Source organism: Schistocerca serialis, chromosome 4 (genome assembly GCF_023864345.2).
Source record: "Schistocerca serialis cubense isolate TAMUIC-IGC-003099 chromosome 4, iqSchSeri2.2, whole genome shotgun sequence".
NCBI classification, from domain to species: domain Eukaryota; kingdom Metazoa; phylum Arthropoda; class Insecta; order Orthoptera; family Acrididae; genus Schistocerca; species Schistocerca serialis.
The window spans coordinates 900,910,004-900,937,677 of NC_064641.1; the positions used below are offsets into that span (position 1 = coordinate 900,910,004).

General features: G+C 46.3%; 1 protein-coding gene across 1 annotated transcript in view; it reads left to right on the forward strand.

Annotated features, from left to right (window-relative positions):
• LOC126474832 (arylsulfatase B-like) overlaps positions 1-27,674 on the forward strand; it is a 367,147-nt gene that overhangs the window by 151,542 nt on the left and 187,931 nt on the right. Inside the window, exon 5 of the mRNA XM_050102309.1 lies at positions 22,810-22,967. Within this exon, the coding sequence (XP_049958266.1) occupies positions 22,810-22,967 (158 nt within the window). The remainder of the gene's footprint in view (positions 1-22,809; positions 22,968-27,674) is intronic.

The window sequence follows — 27,674 nt, forward strand, 5'->3', positions numbered from 1 at the left end:
GACATTCTGCAGCCGCCTACGAATATCGGCGATGCTGTGGTTTAGAGACGGCACAGCGGATGCTCATCTGCACCCTACACCCGTACGGCCAATCTGTTTGTTTCCGTACATCAGAGCAAACCGATAGACTGATTCTCAAAACGGAGAACATCCCAAAAGATCCAGACAGCCTACTAGACCTGCTCATGCAGGTGTGCGCCCGCAGGGAGGAACCATTCGATATGGACAAGCTTTACAAGGATCACGTAAGGGCTCATGGGAGAACATACTTCGATTACAGTCAAACTGGCAGCAAGTGCTACGCCATAGTTAAACACCCAAACTGCTAATAGCACAGATTAATGCTATGCGGAGTATACTTGTAAATTCGAAGCTCCCACGGGTCCTACGTGAACTAAAAAGTGACATTCTGTGCATACAGGAGCCCTACACTAGACAAGGGCATATCCACAACTTCCCTCCAAGTGCGGTGACAGTTGCGGAGGGGACAGGCTGCATGGCATCTGTCATAATCCTAAACAAAGAAATACATCCAGTCAAAATTACAGAACTCTGTTCCGAGCACCTAGTTACAGTTGAAGTCACACACAAGGGGGATACTTGGATCATCGCGTCGCTGTACGCCCAATTCTGTCATTGCATCAAACCATACGCAGACCTTATCAGAGATGTTGCGGAATACGCTGGCAACAAAAAACTTCTCATCTGTGCAGACATAAATGCCAGATCAACCCTGTGGCATTCAGAATGAACTGATAACAAAGGTAGAATAATAAATGACATCATCCAAGAAAACAGACTACACGTACTCAACAAGGAAGGACATCACCCGACTCACATCGGACACAACGGTCATTCATCAAACATAGACATCACCCTCGTTAATAATGCCGCCATCAACCACGTACGAGACTGGACCGTACATGACCAGCTCACTGCTAGCGACCACAACATCATCACACTAACCTTAAGTGGCACACCAAACGTCAACACAGAAACACTACCAAAAAGACTATTATTTGACAAAACAGACTGGGACAGGGTCAGACAAAAAATACATGAGCACATACCGCAAGACATCACCGGCAGTGTTGATTACAGAGCACACATGCTGACAGATATCATCACACACACACACAGAACACCTGCATACCCACACAAAGAATGACAAAACACCAAAATATTCCTTGGACTACACAATTAACACGACTCAAACAAGACTCAAAACGTAAACGTAAACTTTACCAACGAGCAATTTCAGATAGAGAAAGACAATTACGACTACACGACTACCGGCTTGCCAAGGATAAATATAAACTTGAGCTGAATAAGACCAGGAAAGACCATTGGAACAGCCATGTAGCAGCACAAACACAACTAAACATTTGGGGGGAACCATACAAAATCGTGACAGAGAAAATTAAGAGCCCACTGGTTCTGGGAACGCTGCGACAGGAGGATGGTGAGATGACTAAGGGCTGGAGACGCACAGCGGAGTTCCTGCTGAGCAAACCCCTGCCCGACAACATCGCAGACACAGACACACCACTGAGACAGCACTGAGACGCGAAGTAGACACATTATACACCACACCAACCGTCACCTGTCCATTTGCGCAGGAAGAAGTGGCGACAGCGATCTCAGAACTCAAAACCAAAAAGGCGCCTGGACCGGATGGTATCCACTCTGAGGTACTGAAACAAATTGCACCGCAGATCACCCCGTTTCTCACAACGTTGTTAAACGATGCATTAAGGCTCAGCCGAGTGCCTGCAGTGTGGAAGACCTCGAAGGCGGTTATCATCAAAAAGGCTCCAGACAAAGACCCATCAGACCCCAAGTCATACAGATCAATTTTCCTTATCAATACACTCGGTAAAGTACAAGAAAATCTACTCTGCAAAAGACTACAAGCACACCGAACACTACGGGGACTGACACCACACCAATACGGCTTCAGGGAAGGGAAATCTATAGACGACGCAATTAACAGAGCACTCCAAATAGTACACGACACACCATCCAAATACACACTTGCAATTATGGTAGACATCTCAGGTGCCTTCGACAACCTCTGGTGGCCGCCCTTGTTCAAGAGGCTCAGACACCTGCAGGTACCGGAGTCTCTGTATAATAGTTTCATGGACTACTGCAGAGACAGAACGGTCGTTTGGCAAATGGACAACCAGAAAGTGATTAAACGAATTAGAAAAGGCTGTCCACAAGGGTCGATCTGCGGCCCCATCTTCTGGGACATAGTTATAGAACCGCTCCTACAGTTACTAGAGGAGCACATCTTGACAGATGGAGCTGTCGCTTATGCTGATGATCTACTCGTCGTAGTTTCAGCAAATAACCGTGCCCAGCTAGAAGACAGAGCCAATGGAACACTTAGGACAATAACCCAATGGTGCACAGATAATAAATTAAAGGTAGCAGGAAACAAAACAACTTATACATTGCTAAAGGGTATCCTGCGCAGGAACCCAATAGTCAAAATCGGGGACACAAACATAAAAAGACTAGCAGTCACACGCTATCTAGGAGTATACATTGATGAACGATTGAACTTCCACGAACACATGCGAATATGCACAAACAAAGCAGAAAAGATACTACACAAACTAGCTAGGCTAAATTCGGAACAATTGAGACTACCCCTGTCGGTGACACGAACATACCATTGCACTCTCTTCGAGTCAGTACTATGCTTTGCTGCCAGTACGTGGGCCCACAGGTTAACTCTCTCAACCAACAGAACCATTGTACGTCGAGGCGAAAGAAGTGTTCTACTTCGACTAACAGGGGCATTCAACACGACATCAAATGACGCACTATGTGTCGTCACGGGAATTTTCCCCATAGATATCACCATCAGCTACCGCGCAGCAATGTACTGACTTAGGATAGGGAGAATAGACCAGGTTCGGCAGATCACTGGGGTACCGATTGAGACAACACGCCAACTCAAAGCATGGCGAGTGGATACCTGGCAGAGCGAGTGGGCTAACAGCGATAAGGGCCGCCGTGTATACAACTTCTTCCCTGACATCCGGGAAAGACTAAAACTAAAACATATTGATCCCAGCCGCGGTATGGTACATTTCCGCACAGGACATGGCCCTTATCCCACGCACCTGTACCGGGTGAGTCTGCAGCAGACTAATAGATGCACATGCGGGGAAGACGATTCCCCTGAACATACTGTCTTCTTCTGCGGACAACGCACGAACATAAGACACACAGTACACATAAATCGCCTGAACACACAGAACGAACTACATGCCATAATACGCGACCCGGAAATGTGGACTGAACTCAACAAACTAACAGACGAAATTTCGAAGATCCAACAAATAGAATACTTGCGCAACAGACCCTACCGAAGGCAAGTCGGTCCAAACAGACGTCACGATGCCCAGGGGGACACAGATATGATTAGCACCACGAGTGATGAAGAAGAAACAGATACAGACCAGGGCACCAACACAGATATTGAAGCGTCCAGCGCGGATGATCCATAGTGTCAACCAAGTCAAATTCAAAGAACAGAGTGGAACAACCGACAAGAGGTGCACAAGTCACACACAATCCTAAAAACAGATTGCACCTTATATATAAATAGTTAACAGCATCTGCATGTCCAATAAGAGCTTAAAGCTAGGTACCTCTTCAAGGGACCTACGCCTTCCGTAAAGAGGCAGCGCACAGTCTGTATGGAAGGATCTTGACTGTGGTCCCTCTCTTTTGAGCCCAACCCGACGGATACCTATGGTAGATCGGGGAAAACCACCGCTCAGGCTGTGTTGCTGGCGGGGCCGGAAGGTGCTAACTGCCACACCACGTATCATTGTAAGTCTCATTGGCTCAGTGTGAACTGTTTGTACAACCAACCTACACAGCCTATACCTCAACCTCCACTATACTAAGAACCTCTCATCTGAAGCTTAAAGTTGGGCACCTCTTCAAGGGACCTACGACCCCCTGGTAAGAGGCGGCGCACGTCCTGGATGGAAGGATCTTAATTGTGGTTCCTCTCTTTTGAGCCCAACCCGACGGATACCTATGGTAGATCGGGGAAAACCACCGTTCAGGTCGTGTTGTCGGCGGGGCCGGGAGGTGCTTGCGCCTGATGTACTCTACTAGGAGCCTTGTAGGCTCAACACAAACCGTTAGCGTCATTACCTTATTACTTTTACCACGAGTACCCTTTCATTAGCAACTTTGAGCCAAGCACAAAATCAGTTACCTCTCTATTGTATATCGTAAATAGTTTAGCAGGCTGGACATGGAGGTCTTAGTCTTAGTTTCTAGCTTTAACGTACCCTAATCTCTTCTAGTTAAGGTAGTTTTTAGGATGGTAGATGTTAAAGGCATGGTGAGCAACGGCCAGCGTCTTGAGGGTCATTCCAAGACCCGGGCCGCCGCCCACAACCAGGTGACGGGGAATATTACACCCATAACTTCTCCATTCAGTTCTCTTCCTTCCTTCTTTCTAAATATTTAATTTCGTTTTGTTTATTAATATATTACTTGATTTTGTATTAGTTATAAGTTTTTCTAATGCTGCACAAAAAAAGATATCAAATGGATCTAAACAGAGCCCGCCTCCACGTGGCGGGACATGGGCAACGGTGTGAGTGGGGACGGGAGCCGGTGTGGTGATACTTTCAGTCACTGCGGACCCCGGACCCAGACACAGAGGCTAAGTGGCAATATACGACCCACCATAAGAAATTAGACGGTGGGTCATAAAATATAAGCAGCTAGTGAAAAAAAAAAATTGTGTACCATAGTGCTCAGAGCCATTTGAACCTTTTTTTTTGGGGGGGGGGGGGGGGGACACAATGCAGGTCATTGAGAAATTGGTTTATCGTTCTGTTGTGCATCAGCTCGTGCAAGCCATACTACTTCTGTATTGATGAGGGTGTGGAACCGTAGAACATAGGAAACTCGCACGTAAATAATAGAAATGTCCATACCCATGACGCCACAAAAATGGCGTACACAAACCGTCATAGAAATCAAATATGTGTGGAGTACGTGCGATAACTATAACTACATTTGTCATCTTGTCATCGCAATTGTCTGCTTGTTGAACTCATAAATCATCATCTATGAACCACATATATAGCTCAAGATACGCTACAGGTCAGTGTACCACCATGATCCAAATTTTTGAAAAACTGATATACGAGCGTCGTTCAATGAATAATACACCACAGTTTTTTCACAGAATGCGTTTATTCTCATAAGTTAAAATTCGGTGGCAATATCTATCAACATTTCATTTACATGTACTTTTCTTGTACTTACCCTCCGTTGCGTCTTTAGTCTCATGCTAGCGTTGCGTAAGAACATGTATTCCCCGTTTCTTAAAAGCCGTTGTTCTGTGCTCGTAGCCACGTTTTCACTGCATGAGTTACGTTGTCAACATGTTCAAAATGTATCCCACGTAGAAAGTCACTGATTGGCCCAAACAGGTGGAAGTTCGGGAGCTGCTAATCCGGGAAATTGAGTGTATGAGATTCTGCTGTCCAACCTAATTTGGAGCTCAGTTTCTCCACTTCCTGTCGTTTCAGTTCTCTGAACCCAACGCCCAAAAGTACCACTAACAACTGCATCATTGCCATACACAGTACACAAGCGTTTATGGACGCTCAGCACCGTTTCTTCTTCCGCAATGAAGAATTCAATTTCAGCGCGTTGCTTGTAACTAATGTCTCGCGTAGACGTACTTTTGGTGGTTCGCTAGGACTCTGCCATCTATAGGAACCTGCAACACGTGCAGAAGAAGTTGAAGCACCTAAATTGACGTTTTCCTGTATGTACATTTTTTTTCTGAAAGCAAGTTGGTTTCATTAAGGATTCCAACACGCCATATTATTCCCATATCTTTGGGCTGCAAAATAGTATTTTTCAACATAATCACCGTTTTGTCGACGGCCTTTCCCCACCTTACTAGGAGAGTTCGTGTGCCCGCATGGTACCACTCCGTTGGTCGACGTAGGAGTCAACATCTTGCAGCACAAATAATCTCCGCATATCCATGTACTACTTCCCGCGGAGTGCATATTTCACTGGAGTAAACAGATGGAATTCGGAAGGTGGGATACCCTGTCTGGAGGATGGATGAGGGAGAGTTTATCTTTGCATCGCGAGGGAGGACATCAAACAGAGCAACACCTTCAGAATAAAAAAAGGCCGTCGCCGTGACTTCACCGGCTGGGTGTGCGGCTTTGAAGTTTTTTTCAGAGGAAAGGTGGTATGGCGCCAATCCGTGGATTGAAATTTTGTTTCCCGTTCGAAGTGATAAACCCATGTTTCATCGCCTGTCAGTATGTCTGACAAAAAATTTTCTCGGGAATACGCAAGTAATTCCACACAGATGGTCCGTCGTTTCTCTTTATGATCCTCTGTTAGGCAGCGGGGAACCCAGCTGGCACACACTTTTGAGTACTCCAAAAGTGTTGGAGGAGTGTGTCAGCAGTACCAACAGATATTTCTGGTTGTACAGCGAGGAGTTTGACGGTGATCTGGCGGTCACCTAAGAATGAGAGTGTCAGCATGTTCCAACATCGCAGGAGTCACATACGTGTACAGCCGGTCAGCGCGCGTGAGGTGCACAGGTCTGCCCGAACCTGTTGCGATGATGACAGACACCTCGGCCAACAACTCAACACTCTTTTGTTTACTGCCAGCTCTCCGTAGACATTCTGCAGCCGCCTACGAATATCGGCGATGCTGTGGTTTTCCACCGAAAGAAACTCAATGAGAGCTCCCTGTCTGGAATGCACCTTCGTTAGGGACACCATTTTGAAGGTTACGTATAGCGCCGCTACCTATCGAAACTTTATGAAACTCTAGGGGCCGAACCGGAGACATTCCACGATGTCCCGTAGCAAATTTTGCGATTTTTCGACCGAAATTGGTCGAAACAAATGTGTTGCATTACTAACTGAACGCTCCTCGTATTTACTGAACCATTATTTCAACGAGGTAACACTACACCGCTTATTCCCCGTTCTACACTGACGTAGCTAGATAGAGTAGGTGTTTGACTGGCGAACAAATACTTCAGATCGCTAATCCGCTAAAACAATAGGTCACGTGGTCCTACGAGACTGGCACATCCCTCCTGGTTATCCCTATGATGTACACTAATGGCCATTAAAACTGCTACACCAAGAAGAAATGCAGATGATAAACGGGTATACCTTGGACAAATATATCATACTAAAACTGACATGTGATTACATTTTCGGACAATTTGGGTGCATAGATCCTGAGAAATCAGTACCCAGAACAACCACCTCTGACCGTAATAACAGCCTTGAGACGCCTGGGCATTGACTCAAACAGAGCTTGGATGGCGTGTACAGCTACAGCTGCCCATGCAGCTTCAGCACGATACCACAGTTCATCACGAGTAGTGACTGGCGTATTGTCACGAGCCAGTTGCTTGGCCACCATTGACCAGAGGTTTTCAATTGGTGAGAGATCTGGAGAATGTGCTGGCCAGGGCAGCAGTCGAACATTTTCTGCATCCAGAGAGGATGCGGTCGTGCATAATCCCGCTGAAATGTAGGGTTTCGCAGGGATCGAATGAAGGGTAGAGCCACGGGTCGTAACACATCTGAAATGTAACGTCCACTGTTCAAAGTGCCGTCAATGCGAACAAGAGGTGACCGAGACGTGTAAACAATGGCACCCCATACCATCACGCCAGGTGATACGCCGTGGTGTATGGCGGTGACGAAATCACGCTTCCAACGTTCACCGCGATGTCGCCAAACACGGATGCGACCATAATGATGCTGTAAACATAACCCGGATTCATCCGAAAAAATGACGTTTTGCCATTCGTGCACCCAGGTTCGTCGTCGAGTACACCGTCGCAGGCCCTCCTGTCTGTGATGCAGCGTCAAGGGTTACCGCATCCATGGTCTCCGAGCTGACAGTCCATACTGCTGCAAACGTCGTCGAACTGTCTTTCAGATGGTTGTTGTCTCGCAAACGTCCCCATCTGCTGACTCAGGGATCGAGACCAGGCTGCACGATCCGTTACAGCGATGCGGACAAGATGCCTGTCATCTCGACAGCTAGTGGATCCGTTAGAGCGATACGAATAAGATGCCTGTCATCTCGACTGCTAGTGATACGAGGCCTTTGGGATCCAGCACGGCGTTCCGTATTACCCTCCTGAACCCACCGATTCCATATTCTGCTAACAGTCATTGGATCTCGAACAACGCGAGCAGCAATGTCGTGATATGCTAAACAGCAATCGCGATAGGCCACAATCCGACCTTTATCAAAGTCGGAAACGTGATGGTGTGTATTTCTCATCCTTACACGAGACATCCCCAACCACGTTTCACCAGGAAACGCCGGTCAACTGCTGTTTGTGTATGAGAAATCGGTTGGAAACTTTTCTCACGTCAGCACGTTGTAGGTGTCGCCACGGGCGCCAATCCTGTGTGAAGGAAAAGCTAATCATTTTCATATCACTGTATCTTCTTCCTGTCGGTTAAATTTCGCGTCTGTAGCACGTCATCTTCGTGGTGTAGCAATTTTAATGGCCAGCAGTGTAGCATGGAGTTACGTACGTGTAATTGTCATGCGAGCTCAGTTCCCCCCGAGGCGCATCTGGGTTACGGCCGTGGCCGCCCTCGATCCTTTATAGCACGAAATCAGCTCCAATGTACTCATGAACCATTAATATCATCACAAGCATAACGGGTATCGTGCCGTTTATTTGGATAAACTGATAGTTATCTACAAATTCTATCATCCTGTCACATTGGACAATATGATAACCATTTTATTTTAAGTTGCGGTAAAGCTCTTCGCGTTTACTAGGTTCATACAAGTTGTCTCGGTTGCATTACTAGCCTACAGCTTCATTTGGCTCGTTTAGTTTTATCTATATTTCATTTTAAATATGGACTACGGCTTTTAGTGCGCTTTTTGTTTACAACTTAAATGGGAATGGTGGGAGGTGGCTCTAAGGTAGTTACATTTCGCCAATGACTTGTTAAAGAGATTCTTTGGGAGTAGGCCTACTCTTCAAGACCAACTCCGTAATACTGCTTTTCAGCATCCATTTATTCTTTACACCATTGTTAAGGATTTCTTGTAAAAGAATTTTTACTTATTATTTGTACCGATCACGTGAGGATGCGTTTTCTAACGACGCGAAACCGGTCGTGATTTTTTAATAAAAAGTATTATACATGCTGTGCGGATTGTTTCTTTCAAAATATGATAGTCAGTATCCATTTGAATGTTACATGTGTATGCTTGAGATTCAATTCTTGGAATATGATGAATATACGATAGGAATTATCTTACAGTATAGAAAAATGGTGGTACAGTGTACGCGCACAGTAAGTAAACCTTCGTTATCTAGTCACCTGCATGGTGTCACAATTTTAATGAGTGGCAGTGTAATTAGGCACTGAGATGCAAATATGAAATCTGATCTTAAATACTTTGCTCTGCACAATACTTTTCCTACCTTACTGACGAACGTTTAATTAAACACCTGAAGTGTGTTGTAAAGTCGACAAAGATTTTAATTTGTTGTTAAATTTGTGTTTGAAATTTGCATAACTAGTGATAAACACAAATAAGTTAGTTACAGTCCATTACCATTCCACTGTTTTCTCTGTTCTGTTTTATTTCACTTCCTTATTCGTTTCTCAATATAGAAGATACATTCACTTTAATTTCAGCTGTACGATTACCTAATGCACGTCATTTTATCAGATTAATCTACCCCATTCGATTTCAATCAAAAACTCCATTCACGAATCAATCACGACGTAATTAGAGGTAATGTAATTTATGCACCCGGATAGGAGAATTTATTCACTTTTTCTTGAGTTAATTGCTTGTTCGCCGTGTAATGGGTAATTTTATCGAGGTCAGTCCAATATTGTGACATATAAATATTACATATGTTCACCTTGACGTCTTATGACTGTAATCGAATATTCTTTATTCTCCATGATTTCGTTTGATACATCCAGTGGGATGTATGGCTTTGTACGTTTACTCCATCAGCATTCCGGCATCCTCAGAGCTGACAGGAAGCGGTGGCGCAGGAACCACTGGGTCCTTAGTCTTCTTAGAGAGCTTCCTTTTCTCTCTCTTCTCTTTGGGAGGAACAGAGGAAGAGCCACTGGCTAGTGTCTTGTGAGACACTGGTAAAGTCCTTGGAAGGGATTCCCCCAAGGGACCCCTTCCGAATGAGTGAGGCCAGAGGAGGCTGTCGCTTCTCCGGCTTAGTAGCCGGAGAGGACTGTCGCTTCTCCGGCTGAGAGGTGGGGACTGACTGACGTCCCCGGTTGATCGGGGCGCATTGCTCCAAAACTGGGTGTTCTCGGGAGTAGTGGAAAAGAGAGTGGCCCTTCCCAGTGATTGCTCTGTGGTCCAACTGGGAAGGGAGTCTTTGCAGGAACTAGTGGCAGCAGTGTTACAGTAGCATAACTCCTCAACATAGGTGTGGGGTTGAGTCATTCTAGCTTCTTCTTTGCATCTTGGTAACTTAAACGGTCCAGGGTCTTAATTTCTTGTATCTTCCCCTCTCGTTGGTAGACTGCACAATCTGGTGAGGAGGGGGAATGATGCTCCCCAAAGTTAATGCAGGTGGGAGGCGGAGCACATGGAGCATTGGGATGCAAAGGTTGTCCACAGTCTCGACACTTGGGGCTGGCAGTGCATCTGGAGGACATGTGTCTGAACTTTCAGCACTGGAAGCATCGCATAGGGGGCGGGACATAGGGCTTTACATCGCACCAGTAGGTCATGACTTGACTTTCTCAGGTAAGCAGTCACCCTCAAAGACCAGGATGAAGATAAGGTAGGGGCCCTATTATTCATGGGCCCCCTAAAGACACGACGGACAAAGTGCACACCTTGTCGTGCCAGGTTCCCCCGTAGCTCGTCATCAGACTGTAGCAGAAGATCTTCATGAAAGATAATCCCCTAGACCAAATTTAAGAACTTACGGGGAGTGGCGTTAACGGGGATGTCACCGAGCTTCTCACAGGCGAGTAATGCCTGTGACTGTGCAGATGAAGCTGCTTGTATCAGCTCCTCAATTTGGAAAGAGACGCCACTTCTCCAAACTTATCTTCGAGATTGTTCACAAAGAAGAGAGGCTTAGTCCGCAAAAACGAATCCCTATCAGTTCTGCTGCACACAAGGTATCGTGGTGAGTACGGCTCCTGTCTGTCTGCAGCCATACGTCCCTCCCATGGCGTGGCTAGGGAAGGGAGCGAGTTGAGGTTATATGTCACAGCATTTAATTGCACCTTACCACGCTTAGAGACGTTGGTGGTCGTGCGACCACCGGATTAAGATTTCACCCGCTTCATTGCGGGGCATCCGCCCCGATGCCACCCACTCCGACCAGGGGCTCTCCACGGGCGCCACCCAGCCACTGCAAAGGCCACCTGGCAGGATGGCCGTTGCCGGGAGTCCCGATGCCCCAGAGAGACGGGCATCGACTCCTTGGCTTACGTGGGGAGGTGGCAGCTCAGGCATTGGCAGTATGATCCCTGTCAGGGGGCTACAACCTAGAGGGTACATGACGACACCACCACCACAACGGGCTGGCTACCGTGCTGGATTTTGGGTGCCATGGGAAGTCCATAGTAATCGTGGGTGCAGATGGTGATGCACTAATGGTGTAACTTACGCAACCCATCAGGTGTGTATGCTCAAAATAAGGGATGGAGGGTGCAGTTACGACGCCAAGGCGATAAAGTGTACCAAGGTCTTAGGGCACAGAGGACTGATGGTGCACCACGTAAGGTGTCATTCCCCAAAAGCCTCGTACTTCTGTTGAATTTGGAAAAATGAAGGTCAAACCACAATGGGGACCATCACATTAAAGGCGGAAACATTTGAGACTCCTTTTAGTCACCTCTTACGACAGGCAGGAGTACCACGGCCCTATTCTTACCCTCGAACCCGCTCCACACTTGCACCAAGGTTCCACTCAGCACTTGTACCAAAATTCCACCGACGCTGACAGCAGAGTCTGTGGAACCAAACAAACGGATCCCAGACAACCCATAATGGGTGGACGACCCAAAAACCCACGTTGTTTAATCAAACGACTGACTGACTAAGAGGCAGTACGCCGAGAACGCTTAAATAACTTGTCAGTGAAAATCACATAACTACACACAGCTGCTCGAGGATTAGACGATGCTCACGGCTGTGACTTTTTTTTTGTGGTTTTAGGGCGCAAAACTTCTATGGTCATTAGCGCCCAACCCGTGACGTAGAAAACAGGAAAAAAACGAAATTTAAAATCAGCAGCAATGGGAACAAAGTCATAAAATTGGAGAAACTAAAGGCAGAAGGAATGCTTAAAAATCCACTATAGAAAGGGGTTGGTTGTCCCCCAAAAAAAGCTTCAAATGACTGACGTCATTTCACTGTCACTAATAAACTGTAGAACGCAGTCAGCTGAGCGCGTGTCATCTGCTAAAATCGACGATAGATCAGGCGATAGCTGTAGACGGGAGCGTAACGGATTAAAATAGGGGCATTCAATTAAAAGGTGTCTGACCGTCCACAGCTGAGAGCAGTGGGGAAAGAGTGGGGGAGGATCACCGCTTAAAAGATGTCGATGACTAAAAAGACAGTGCCCTATCCGGAGTCTAGCTAAAATTACCTCCTCCCGACGACGCGTTCGGGAGGAAGAGGTCCAAGCGCAAGGAAGGGCTTTCACTTCCCGCAATTTATTATGGGGAAGTGTTGACCAATGCGCATGCCATAAATGAGCAACTTGGCGACATAAACCGCTCCGTAGATCGGTAAACGGAAGAGACTGAATAGCTGGCCGAGGAAGAGAGACTGCAGCCTTGGCCGCTATATCGGCCGCCTCATTTCCACAGATACCAGCGTGTCCCGGGAGCCAGAGGAACGCCACTGAGACGCCCCCCAGGTGGAGCAAGCGCAGACAGTCCTGAATCCGGTGGACCAGAGGGTGCACAGGGTAAAGAGCTTGGAGACTTAGGAGAGAGCTGAGAGAATCTGAGCAGATTACGTACTGTATCCGCTGATGGCGGCGGATGTAGTGGACAGCCTGGAGAATAGCGTAAAGCTCCGCAGTATAAACCGAACACTGGTCAGGAAGCCGAAAGTGATTTGGGGTGTCGCCAACAATATAGGCACTCCCTACACCTAACGATGTTTTCGAGCCATCGGTGTAAATAAATGTGGCTTCCGTCATTTGTGCACATAGAGCAGCAAATGCCCGATGGTAAACAAATGTAGGGGTACCATCCTTGGGAAATTGACATAGGTCTCTGAGCAAGTCGATCCGGGGACGGAGCCAAGGCGGTGCTGTACCCCAAGTTGTCAAGAAGGTTTTAGGAAAGCGGAAGGAAAGAGAATGGAGCAGTTGACGGAAGCGGACTCCCGGGGGTAGTAGGGAGGAGGAGCGGCCTGCGTACCCGACATCAAAGGAGGCGTCGAAAAAAAAGTCATGGGCTGGATTAGCAGGCATGGAAGACAGATGGCTAGCATAACGACTCAGAAGGACTGCCCGCCGATTGGACAGCGGAGGTTCAGCAGTCTCAGCATAAAGGCTTTCCACAGGGCTGGTGTAAAAAGCTCCAGACACTAAACGTAATCCACGGTGGTGGATAGAGTCGAGACGCCGAAGAATAGACGGCCGAGCAGAGGAGTAGACCATGCTTCCATAATCCAATTTCGAGCGCACTAAGGCGCGATAGAGGCGGAGAAGGACCACTCGGTCCGCTCCCCAAGAGGTACCATTCAGGACACGGAGGGTGTTAAGGGAACGCAGACAGCGAGCCGAAAGATAGGAAACGTGGGAGGACCAGCACAGTTTTCTGTCAAACATAAGACCCAAGAATTTAGCGACGTCGGAAAACGGAAGGTTGACAGGACCTAGATGTAAGGAGGGCGGAAGAAACTCCTTACGTCGCCAAAAATTAACACAAACGGTCTTACTGGGTGAGAAACGGAAGCCGGTTTCGATGCTCCACGAGTGGAGGCGATCGAGACATCCTTGAAGACGTCTTTCAAGAAGGCTGGTCCGTTGAGAGCTGTAGTAGATCGCAAAATCGTCCACAAAGAGGGAGCCCGAGACATCAGGAAGGAGACAATCCATAATTGGATTAATGGCGATGGCAAACAGTACAACACTCAGCACGGAGCCCTGGGGTACCCCGTTTTCTTGGGAGAAAGTACGGGAGAGAGTAGTGTTCACCCGCACCCTAAATGTGCGCTCTGCCATAAATTCGCGAAGAAAAAGGGGCAGCCGGCCTCGAAAGCTCCAAGAGAACAGTGTGCGGAGGATGCCTGTCCTCCAACAGGTATCGTATGCTCTCTCCAGATCAAAAAATATTGCTACCGTTTGGCGTTTCCGGAGGAAATTGTTCATGATATAAGTGGAGAGAGCAACAAGATGGTCAACGGCAGAACGATGCTGTCGGAATCCGCATTGGGCTGGTGTTAGAAGACTGCGGGATTCCAGCCACCAAGCTAAACGGTAATTCACCATACGCTCCAAAACTTTACAGACACTACTCGTGAGAGAAATGGGGCGATAGCTAGAGGGGAGATGTTTGTCCTTTCCAGGTTTCGGAACGGGAACGACAATAGCTTCCCGCCATCGCCTGGGAAAGGTACTGTCGGTCCAAATTCGATTATAAAGGCGAAGGAGGTAACGCAGGCTATGGGTGGATAAATGCAGCAACATTTGGACATGGATACCATCTGGTCCTGGGGCGGAGGAGCGAGAAGAAGAGAGTGCATGTTGGAGTTCGCGCATGGAGAAAACAGTATTGTAACTTTCGCGATTTTGAGAGGAGAAAGCAAGATGTCGCACTTCCGCTGCACGTTTCTTCGGGAGAAACGCTGGCGGGTAATTTGAAGAGCTCGAAATCTCAGCAAAGTGCTGACCCAATGAGTTAGAAATTGCGACGGGGTCCACGAAGGTATCATGCGCGACAGTGAGCCCAGAGACCGGGGAGAAACTAGGCGCGCCTGAGAACCGTCGAAGCCGACTCCAAACTTCCGACGAGGGAGTGAAGGTGTTAAATGAGCTAGTAAAGAATTTCCAGCTTGCCTTCTTGCTATCGCGGATGACGCGACGGCATCGCGCACGGAGCTGCTTATATCGGATACGGTTGGCCAAGGTTGGATGGTGACGGAAAATGCGAAGAGCACGTCGCCGCTCACGTATTGCGTCACGGCATGCCTCGTTCCACCAAGGAACTGGGGGGCGCCGGGGCAATTCGGAGGTGCGTGGTATTGAACGTTCCGCAGCTGTGAGAATAACGTCGGTAAAATGTGTGACCTCATCGTCGACGCTGGGAAAGCGACGGTCATCGAATGTCGCTAGAGACGAAAAAAGTGTCCAATCGGCTTGGGCAAACTTCCAGCGTCGCGAGCGCATATATGGCAGTTGAGGCTGCAGTCGAAGAACACATGGAAAGTGGTCACTCAAGTGTGTATCATCAAGGGCGAACCATTCGAAGCGCCGAGCTAGCGGAACAGTACCGACCGCAAGGTCCAAATGAGATAAATTTGCCGTGGAGGCAGACAAAAATGTGGGGACCCCAGTGTTGAGGCAGACTAGATCCGCTTGGTGGAAGACGTCTAGCAATAGTGAGCCACGTGGACAAGGATGTGGAGATCCCCAAAGCGGGTGGTGGGCATTGAAGTCCCCAACCAGCAAATAGGGGGGTGGAAGCTGATCAAGAAGATGAAGGAGATCAGCTCGTGCCAGTGGTGGAGACGATGGAATGTATACCGTACAAAGAGAGAACGTGTATCCAGAAAGGGAAAGACGGACGGCGACAGCTTGGAAGGAAGTGTTTAAGGGGATTGGGTGATAATGGAGAGTATCATGGAGCAGAATCATGAGTCCTCCATGGGCTGGAGTGCCTTCAACAGAGGGGAGGTCATATCGGACGGACTGAAAATGAGGGAGAACAAAGCGGTCATGGGGACGCAGCTTTGTTTCCTGAAAACAGAAGATGACTGGCGAGTAGGATCGTAAGAGGATCGACAATTCATCCCGATTGGCGCGAATGCCGCGGATATTCCAGTGGATAATGGACATAGGGTGAACAGAAAATGGAGAAACGTGACCAAGGGTGCTGTCAACTCAACGACTGCTCAGAGCTTGCGACCGACAGCATGGAATGGCATTCAGTCGAAGGCAGAAGATCCTGATCCATAGGTTGGTCAGGAGCAGCTCCTGCCACCAACGATCGGCCAGTTGACCGGCCACCAGCAGTGCGCCTCGGCGACACAGAAGATGGCCGAGGGCGATTTCCGCCAGGTGGTGCTGTAGATGGGACACGCCTTGGCGGAGAAGGAGAGGAACTGTGTTTCTTCGTAGCCTTCTTGGAGGTATGATGTTTAGATGAAGGAGGAACCGATGGTTGTGAAGTTGCAGTACGTAAAAACTCTTCACGAGAATGCTCTTTTTTCGAAGACTTGGCGTCTGACTTTTGGGCTCGAGATTTAGCAGAACCCGACGAAGGGTGAGCCAGAGAGTGGGCAGGCGAAAGTGGTGAGGTTGAACGGGCGATCTTTGCGCTGGCCGATCTGACGACCGTGGTACTAAATGTGAGGTCGCAAGTCTGCGTGGCCGCCTCCTTTGTTGGCCGAGGAGAAGCAAGGACAGTGCTGTATTTTCCTTTCTGAGGCACGGTGGGCTGTCGACTGGCGAGTAACTTTCGAGCAGCAAAGGTCGACACCTTTTCCTTCACTCTTATTTCCTGGATGAGTTTTTCGTCCTTAAAAACGGGGCAATCTCGAGAGGAAGCAGCGTGGTCACCCATACAGTTGATGCAGTGAGGGGATGGAGGTGGACAAGCACCCTCATGGGCATCCTTGCCACACGTAACACATTTGGCCGGATTGGAACAGGACTGGCTGGTGTGATTGAACCGCTGACATCGATAGCAACGCGTAGGGTTTGGGACATAAGGGCGAACGGAAATTATCTCATAGCCTGCTTTGATTTTTGATGGGAGTTGAACTTTGTCAAATGTCAAGAAGACAGTGCAGGTTGGAATGATGTTCGAGTCAACCCTTTTCACAACCCGATGAACAGCGGTGACGCCCTGGTCAGACAGGTAGTGCTGAATTTCTTCGTCAGACAATCCATCGAGGGAGCGTGTATAAACGACTCCACGCGAGGAATTTAAGGTACGGTGCGGTTCCACCCGGACAGGGAAGGTGTGGAGCAGAGAAGTACGCAGCAATTTTTGAGCCTGGAGGGCACTGTGTGTTTCTAACAACAGGGTACCATTCCGTAATCTGGAACAAGACTTTACAGGACCCGCAATTGCGTCGACACCTTTCTGAATAATGAAAGGGTTGATCGTGGAAAAGTCGTGACCTTCGTCAGACCGAGAAACAACAAGGAACTGTGGCAACGATGGAAGAACCGTCTGTGGCTGAGACTCAGTGAACTTACGTTTGTGAGCAGACATAGTGGAAGGTGAGGAAACCATTGCGGAAGAATCCCCCATGATTACCGGCGTCTCCGATGGCGCGCTCCTCCCTTGTGGGGGCCCTCACTGAGGGCACACCCGCATTAGGTGATTGTTCACACCTCAGGTCACACCTCCCGACAAACGGACGGAGGGACCAATCGGCACTTTTGGAAGGTATCAGCTCGGGTAATCACCCCTCCCTGGGCCTGGCCGTTACCAGGGGGTACGTACGTGTCCTACCTGTCTACCCGGGGCGGGGAATTACGCGTAACCCCGTCACCGGCTACGCATGGAAGTGCGTGGGTCGGCCTTCAGACACGCACAGGGAGGAAAAAAGAGAAAGGGAAAGGAAAGAAAAGGGGGTCTCAAACGCCGCAGCGGAGAAAAGGGCAAGGAGAAGAGGGAAGGAAAAGAAGGACAGAGGAAGGACAAGGACTTGCAAGTGTAAAAGCAAGGAATTTGAACAGTTTCGAGCGTCCGTCTCAAGACGTAGGCACAAACCATACTCCCAGAGGGGGAGAAAGGGAAGGAAAGAGACAGAGGCGAGGGGGGGGGCGAAGATGGGGGACGGGGAGGGATGCGGAGAGGGAAGGGAAGGTATGCAGCCCGGAAAGGAAGGAGTGCCACATTAGCTCGGGGTCCCGTGCTCGCTACGCACGTGTCCACAAAAGAGTTGTGGACCCCCTGGGGGGGCGGCTGTGACTGTGCAATAACGAGGACGAATCACGAGTCGGCGCACACAGCCAACCCATAGGCAATCGCCGGCCAAATACACGTCTTCTAACAAGACGACCGACCGACGGTCTACCAAACCATGTGTGTCGGCATTCATCGGGCAATTGATAGCTATCCACATCTTCCGGACCCTGCATGCCCCACTGGTGCTACGTCGTGACTGCACCAACCGACCAACTGCTACACATCAGCATGGAAACAGCACTACAATAACTGGGCAGTCGACATCACAAGCTACACACAATATCACAAACACTTGGACGAAGAACGCGATTAATGGTAGAAACAGTGACTATGCAGTGAAGAGGACGAACCAAGAGTTTAGACACACACATCGCCAACATATGAACGATCGGCGAGTAATCACGTCGTCTAGTAAGACGACCAACCGGCAGTCAACCATGACCGTCCCTGTTGAAACCATGTGTGCCGGCAACGGTCGGGCTCGTCATGGCTATCCGAACCTCACTGCCACTCCAACCCGACCGACTCCTGCCGCGTCCCAAACGTCCGACTGCCAGTTCCGAACTCTACTGCTGGCGTGTTGCAACTCACTGCCAGATACGAACTGCCTCTCAACACACGACAACCGGGAAGTAATAGGAGTCCAACAGAGATAATACGGCGGGGCATATATCGATAAGCGCTGCTCCTGCCTCTCACGGGCAGGCAAGGCAGCAACTCAGCAACACCAGTAATTGAATTAACAAAACGAGCTGGAAGTACAGTAAAAACAGACTGTAAAAAGGAGAGAGATGGCACGAACAAGAGCCACGCACGGCTTAAAACGATGAACTATACGCTGGTCACAATAGAGGATGTTTTGTTAACATATCATTTAGAAAACGAATCGCTGCTGGTTGGAAAATCAGGACTAATGATGCAATCTATACAAGTATAGAAAAATATCAGAATTAATGGCAAATTAAACTTCTCTGGGTACCTCTACAGAATGAACGAGAACTGGCTAACGAAATAAATATCCTGGTATTTCTGGAAAAGAAATCGGCAGCAGCATGGGCAGAAGAAATGGTACGGTTGGGGGTGAGCATTGTTGAGATAAGAAAATAACAACAAAGAAACAGTAGCAAAGATACATACATAACAGAAGGAAACACTTTTAAGAATTAAGTTCTAAATTTAGAAGGCTTTTAAGGCATAAGAAATAAAAAATTGGGAATAACGTGGACAGAAGGAAAGCAAAGGCATTGTGAGCAGAAGATGAAACTCTACTCGAAAGACAGAAAGAACTAAGTAACAGGAGACACTGAAGTTGTAAGATTATCCTAGATGGTCAATATGGTGACTAAATCTGTGTGGCATAACATAATAAGTGTTGTGTAGCTATACATTGTAGTATACAAAAAGCGCATTAACATAGAAATACCTATATAATGTATAGCACACGGAATTGGTCTTCAAATGGTTCTCATCGCTCTTCCAGTACCACAACATAGATATAACAGGTTCAATAATTTGTACCAATTACATATAAAGATAATAGGAACGAATAATTCAATTCGTATTATGTTCGAGTGTAATGACTTTTCTGGAGACTCTACTCTGTAGGAATCAGCACGGCTTTCGAAAAAGACGGTCGTGTGAAACCCAGCTCGTGCTATTCGTCCACGAGACTCAGAGGACTATAGACACGGGTTCACAGGTAGATGCCGTGTTTCTGGACTTCCGCAAGGCGTTCGATACAGTCCCCCACAGTCGTTTAATGAACAAACTAAGAGCATATGGACTATCAGACCAATTGTGAGATTGGATTGAAGAGTTCCTAGATAACAGAACGCAGCATGTCATTCTCAATGGAGAGAAGTCTTCCGAAGTACCGCAGGGTAGTGTCATAGGACTGTTGCTATTCACAATATACATAAATGACCTTGTGGATGACATCGGAAGTTCACTAAGGCTTTTTGCAGATGATGCTGTGGTGTATCGAGAGGTTGTAACAATGGAAAATTGTACTGAAATGCTGGAGGATCTGCAGCGAATTGACGCATGGTGAAGGGAATGGCCATTGAATCTCAATGTAGACAAGTGTAATGTGCTGCGAATACATAGAAAGATAGATCCGTTACCATTTAGCTACAAAATAGCAGGTCAGCAACTGGAAGCAGTTAATTCCATAAATTATCTGGGAGTACGCATTAGGAGTGATTTAAAATGGATTGATCATATAAAGTTGATCGTCGGTAAAGCAGATGCCAGACTGAGATTCACTGGAAGAATCCTAAGGAAATGCAATCCGAAAACAAAGGAAGTAGGTTACAGTACGCTTGTTCGCTCACTGCTTGAATACTGCTCAGCAGTGTGGGATCCGTACCAGATAGGGTTGATAGAAGAGATAGAGAAGATCCAACGGAGAGCAGCGCGCTTCGTTACAAGATCATTTAGTAATCGCGAAAGCGTTACAGAGATGATAGATAAACTCCAGTGGAAGGCTCTGCAGGAGAGACGCTCAGTAGCTCGGTACCTTGTGGATGACATCGGAAGTTCACTAAGGCTTTTTGCAGATGATGCTGTGTATCGAGAGGTTGTAACAATGGAAAATTGTTAAAGTTTCGAGAACATACCTTCACCGAAGAGTCAAGCATTATATTGCTCCCTCCTACGTATATCTCGCGAAGAGACCATGGAGATAAAATCAGAGAGATTAGAGCCCACACAGAAGCATACCGGTAATCCTTCTATCCACGAACAATACTAGACTGGAATAAAAGGGAGAACCGATAGAGGTGCTCAGCGTACCCTCCGCCACAAACCGTCAGGTGGCTTGCGGAGTGTGGATGTAGATGTAGATAATCCTATAATCGAAACTGAAAGCAGTCTATACGTTGACCTGTTGTAAAAGGCACACAAAAAAGGAAAAAAAAGCACGACAGGACATACCAATGGCTATGACAACACTGTCTTGTTATTAAACTGCAGAGATTGGCACCAAGAGGAGTGTTAACTTCATCGTTCCTAAACCTTCCCACTTCTGCCAGCTGAAGACACAAAGCACTGGAAATGTGTGCTGGTTGTATGAGGCTGTTCAGAAAGTAACCTCCGTTAGGCAAAGAATAAAATACTAGTATAATTAAAGCAAATGAATATACACTGGATGTTCGGAAATTCCCTTTACAAGCTACTACGATGTGACGAGTGGAGTGAGTACAAAATACTTTGGACTGGAACCAATGTCGCGAAACGTACGTTTTCTGTTCTACGACGGTTTCAGTTCAGATATTTAACTCATCCACTTCTGTTTGAGGAATATAATTAGGTAATTAGGCGTGACGCAGTACAATTGTTAGGTAACAGTCCGACAGGAAACGTAACGAAACATGGATTTATCATTTAACCACAGAAACCACAATACTCTGCATACAGATCATAATCTTTAGGTATGCTTCAGTGATAAATGGATGTTTCGCTATGTTTCCTTTCGGACTGTTACTTAATAATGGTACTGCGTCACGTCTAATTTAGTTCGTCAATCACAAGTTGATGAGTTAAGTATCTTAACTGAAACTGTCGCAGAACTGAAATGGTTTTTTTCTGGATAAGGGTTCCTATTCAAAATATTATGTACTCTTTCCCCCATGCAAGTCCTAGAAGTTTGTAATGGGAATTTCCGAACATGCTACATATACAAAGGAACGTATATGTATTATGTCTAGTACCTTCTTCGAGGTCTACGGCACTGATGATTGTCACGCAGTGGTTGAAGTCGATTTGCAACAGAAATAAAGATTTCTACTCCAACAACCAATGGTGACCACCCGCCCCCTTTTTGTTGTTAATGCTGGTGCGGAGGCCATGGTGCACGCTACTTTTGATGGAGTCCCCATTCAAAAGTTCGATTACGTGCAATGTAATCAACACGTCCGGCAACGTTGAAGAACCATTATCAGCAAGACAAGCTCCGGATCAACTCGTATGCTCTGGCTCATCCCCCCGTAGTTGCCTTGGAGAAAATTCCGAGAACACAGCTGCGGCTGTGAGCGCTTCAGCACAACGAGGTGAGCGCCTGACGCGTATGGTACAAAACCTGAATGCAAGCAGAAAACAAATTTGGAGACTTCTTCATACTAACTTTTATCAATTTTCAAATGTGCAGCAGCGAGCCATTTGCACGGATATTTTTGACGGCGCCGGTGTGCCGATGTCAGGACTGGCATTTCCCACTAACGCGCAGACCCTGCTTGACGGATCTAGTCTCTTAGATCTTCCCGGAGCCTACGTCCTTTCGTCTTTTGGGTATCTCGGGGTATTTATCCGCGGGCGCAGGTCTGCAGTGCATGCTGGTAGCCCAGAGGTCACACACGACGGATTTCAACAGGTGTGACTGTCTCACATCTAAAGTGCATTGTACAGCGCGGCGTCTTCATGCTAAATTTTATTGCAGTACATTTTCAGATGCTGAAAGATATCATCGTGAGGAGGTTTGCGTGGGCTATAGCAGGTAGAAAATTGTGGCTGTCACTGGCAATTTCTGCGTTGTGTTCTCCTATATTTCTCGGAATAAAAGAATTACTCGTGCCAGCTACTGACGTTCTTCGTTGTTTTGTTGCAGCGATGGTGTGGCGACTGGACGAGTCCGTGGGCCGCGTGGTGTCCGCCCTGGAGAGGCGCGGCCTGCTGGAGAACTCTCTGCTGGTGTTCGCCTCGGACAACGGGGCGGCCACGAGCGGCGTGCACGCCAACCACGGCTCCAACTGGCCCCTCAGGGGGGTGAGTAGCCCTCCCTGCGGTGTGCGGACATTTGCCGCGATTTTACCTGCTCCAAAGGGTTGGGTCCCTTGTCTCCCCCTCCCCTCCTCCTCCTCCTCCTCCTCCTCCTCCTCCTCACCCATCGCCCGACCCGCAGTGAAGGTACTTACTGAGCCTTTCCGCTGGTTTTCTTAACACACGACCACAATCTCTATGGATTTTCCGCCACATTTCTAGAGTGTTTAGTTGTGGAAACTATTAAATGCATCTCACATTGAAATCCGCACCAAATTTCGAGCCACAGTAAAACTTCGCCATTCTTGGAGATTTTGCACTCGTCTAAATTATACTTGCCTTTTTCTGTGCACCTGCTGCAGCTTTCTGTCGTGTTTTGTGTACCGTGGGGGATCAGTTCCGTCTGATATTAATTTATTTGGTATGAATCTCTTGAGCTGTTGATACTATTTCTTTGAACTTAAGCCACATAGGTCTTCACTTACATAGTTTGGAAGGATTGGAGACTGTCTCTTAGAAAGACGTCAACCGAATTTTTGTCGCATTTATAAATATATATACATATTCCGCGTTTAGTTTTGGTGAATTTTTTTGTCACGGAATTGAGCTTCGCTACGACTGTGTGTTCACTAATTCCTGCACCCGTCGTGATGCTAGGGATTATTTGTGGCTAAGAGGTCAAGTGTGTTTTCGTAACCATTTACAATTTGAATGGCCTAGTGAACTAATTGTTCAAAATCATTTTATAAAAAGCATTTAGAACAATTGTGGAAGTTTTTTCTATCTACTGTATGGTCTGAAAATGTACTTTTGTCAACATACGGAAGGTAGATTGAAGTCACTGCCAACTTTAATTGTATGAGTAGCGTACATATTTGTGATGTGACTCGAGTTTTCTTTGAAATGTTCCCCAGCTGTTTCATCTGAGACCGGGGGTCGGTAAAAAGTGCCAGTTATTAATTTATTCCGGTTGTCGAATATAACCTCTGTCCATACTAAGTCACAGGAACCATCTGCTTCAATGTCGCTTGCGATCTGGAACACACATTACATTATTTTTCCTTAAGTTGTGCTTCTTGTTTCTGTTGTAGTGGAGATCATTACAATTACGGTTTTTCCCTCCAAAACCTAGGGTGCTTTCTCTGTGACCCTGTAAATACCAGAGCTAAGCAATGCAGAACAACAACGTAGGTTACAAGCATTTCATTATTTCTAACATTTTAAAATTGTACGTTGACTTTAGATGACGTGTCAGTCATAAATGCTCTTATTTCTGTTTATGAACGTACTTTCAGTCATGTTGTGAACATTGTCCCGCTACACTTTATTAACCAATGTTTCGCCGCAAGAGATACCGGATTTTAGATAGTAAATTAATATGGAGTATCTCGTTCTTCTTTTCAAACATTCACATACCCATTTCTTCTTTCCTTATTGTCTTTTGGGCATGAAATTGTAGTAATTAAAGTACGCACAAATGCAGCGATCAAAAAGAAATGATTAGCGTACATTCGCATTCTCTTTATAGCGTTACTTTCTTGTTGCTCCCATGGCGATGGACTGTTTCTATCGCAATCAGTAAGCGTGAAAGGAAGCTACCGTACAGACTGAGGGATCTATATTTATACTTGTCAAAACTAATTACATACTGACATAATCGTCGGAATTGCTTTCGTTTCCCAAAAGATATAAATATCTCGATTTCGGAAAAGAAGCTCTGTATTTCGCTAAGATGTCGAAGAAGAGCGTCCCTTACGTACTGATTGTATCGAGGAAGATGTGGAGACGGCGGTTTGAAAGCGGACAGAAGCACGAGGAAGGGCGTCTCTTACCTGAGGGTTCGCTACCTGGCGAAGGGGCAAGTGTGGCTAATGTCCGTCGTGGCAAATGTCCGGCATTCCTCCCTGGGACAGGCGCCGCAAGGGAAAGTAGCGATATAGTGTGCGCAAAATGCAGTGACCGCTAGATGTGCAGTAGGCTAGGGAAGAGTGGGGCGAACGGCTGTGGTGGGGGGCCGCTCAGAGAAGAATCGTTAGCGCTAGGATTTCACCCGGAAAAATTCCCGCCCTCTCGCCCCCGGTTTTACCGATCTTCTTGTTCGGCGCCTGGACATCGTTTCAGTTGACCCACGTGGTTTACGGCGTTCAGCTGCACTTGGAGTGAATTTTAAATTAATATCTTGCTAGGTCTTAAATTTTGCCAGATAGTTAAAAGACACGTTACAAAAAACGTGCACAATTGGCCTCAGCTGTGCTAGGTACTTCCACAGCAAACATAAGAGAAAACGATTTAGCACTGAATTGTTTAAATACGTGAACTTAGTATTCAGATGAATAGCCTATGAAGAAACATACTTCTATGTGAGAAAAAGCACCCAAAGCTACAACAGAAAAAACCTACCCTCAAAGAATAATTTGGTTGGAGAAAGAGCAACCACAGTATACTTGACACTTAAGTTTCAGAACTCAGACAGTATATGTGAAACAAGCACCTATGTTCACTATACTTCCAGATGGCGTCAAAAGTACTTTGTTCTTGCTAGATCGATCCAAGCTGTTTTTGCGTGTTATTCACTGAATAGTTTTGCTGAAAAGTTTTAGGGCTGGAAGAAGTAACACAGCAAGAAAGATTGTTTTACGGCCGTGAAACACTGCAGCATTTATTTCCTCCACAACTGCTCTGTGACAAACATACACATCATCACTATTATTTTTGAAAAATGGTCTGAATGACATTTACGAAATTAATAAATCTTTTGGTTAAAAACAGACAGGTTAAAGAATAACGACAGATTATTTTCCTGAGACGTTTGCAACAGCATATAGGACACTAATCACACAGAAACAGCCACAATTCTTCATAGCCTCGTTTATAATGCACAGGTATGGCATTGGAAGAATTTACAAGTTAAAATTCACCCATTATCCATGCAAATACTAACGAAATATGGCATATAAGCAAATATCTTACCGCTTTCATTAGGCATTTCTACTTTACGGCATTCTTATAATTTTTAATTTTCGTGAGCTACTATGAGGGCCTACATAATCAAAACGACTTTCACTTATTTCTATAACACGTTATTTTAGACAACAGAGTTAGACGACTGCATCCGTGGCTTTACTACCGACATAACAGATTCAAGACCATTGTTTTTGCACTGTATGTTTGCTCTGCTGTTTCCCTCAAATAAACGTATTATAATAAGTGAATTAGTTAATGAAAATTTGTCCTTATTGCCCTTAAATAACGTCATGTTATTTTTTGCTTCTATTGCTGGCGATGCTTTCAATTCTCTATAAATACTTTTATTTCGTTAATAATGCACATTCATATTATATTACTATCGAGAAAAACTTAAATTTCTAATCATAACTGAATCTCATCACAGTGTAACGATAACAACATTGATGTAGCTTCCAGTTTGTGGAACTGGCAGCTGTTTTGGAAGGGCCTTACACTATGGATAGGCGTGGAAGGGGGTGAATGGGCGGGACTTGTTCCGGGTGAAACCCTAGCGCTAATGATACGTGCTCAGAGCGCTGTAGGGCAAAGTGCCGTTCTAAACTGAAGCCTACACTCACATTTTTTGTAAATACTAAGTGAACCGCTCGAAGCCCACACTTGCATGACGACCATTCAAAGAGATCTAAAATGAATTCCACCAAAAGTAAGCGATTTATTTTAGTCTGGTTTGTTAACGATTTGTAACTTTCAGGGAGGCGTCATGAGTGTCGAATTTTAAGTAAAACCTACACATTTCTCTGGTTTCCATATCAAGATTCGCTTCTTTCGACAAACCACAGCGGAGTTTACACTGTCTAAGTTCACTAACATCTTGTGCAGACACAATTGGGAAATAATTCTGAAACAGTGGTTTATTAAGTTTATTAAGTGAGGAACTGAGGAAACGCGTCAGTAGCTTATGAAAAATCACATCCTCAGAATAAAAAAACTTGTAATGTCTTTGTATATGTTATCCCAAAATCCACAGTATTTTCAGTTTCATTGGATATCGATGGCCCTAAAAAATTACATTCTTTCTCCGAAAAGGTCTGTAAATGTTTGAATAATACGGTAGATAAAGAAGTTTTAGATAACAGTCATGTGGTAAAATATCTCAGTCGCGCCGCGATCGTAAATGAGTGTGCTATATCAGATCAGTTTTCTCGGATTACGTTAGCTAAATTTCATACTCAACAACATATTCTCTGATGTGCACCAAACGCAAAGACATAGCGATCTCTGTTTTTAATTGCACACTTTTTCCAAATTTCACGAAATGTCTTACTTTCACGTAAATATCACAATAACTACGACCAATAACTAAATGAACCTGGCATATAAAGCCATAAGTAAATCAAAACTGAAATATTTTTACCAAATAGTTTCTGTAAAATCGTTTGAGAAAGACTGCAGGATGTGTGCCTCGATTCTGTCATCGCTGTCTGGTCGAAAGGTGGGGAGCACTTACCGGCCTCCGCTTCCGAACAAACTAATGAACTCACCCAGAGCTTCCGTCGGAAACTGGTCACTGTGCATCGGCCACAGTATCCTGCGCGATCTATACAGTCCGCATCTACATCTACATCACCACTCTGCAATTCATGCCTAAGTGTTTGACGGAGCGATCATAGAAACTCTTGCAGGTTATTTTCCGAGCGCTCCACTCTCGAACAGTAGATGGAAAAAAATCAACTGCGAAATCTTTCC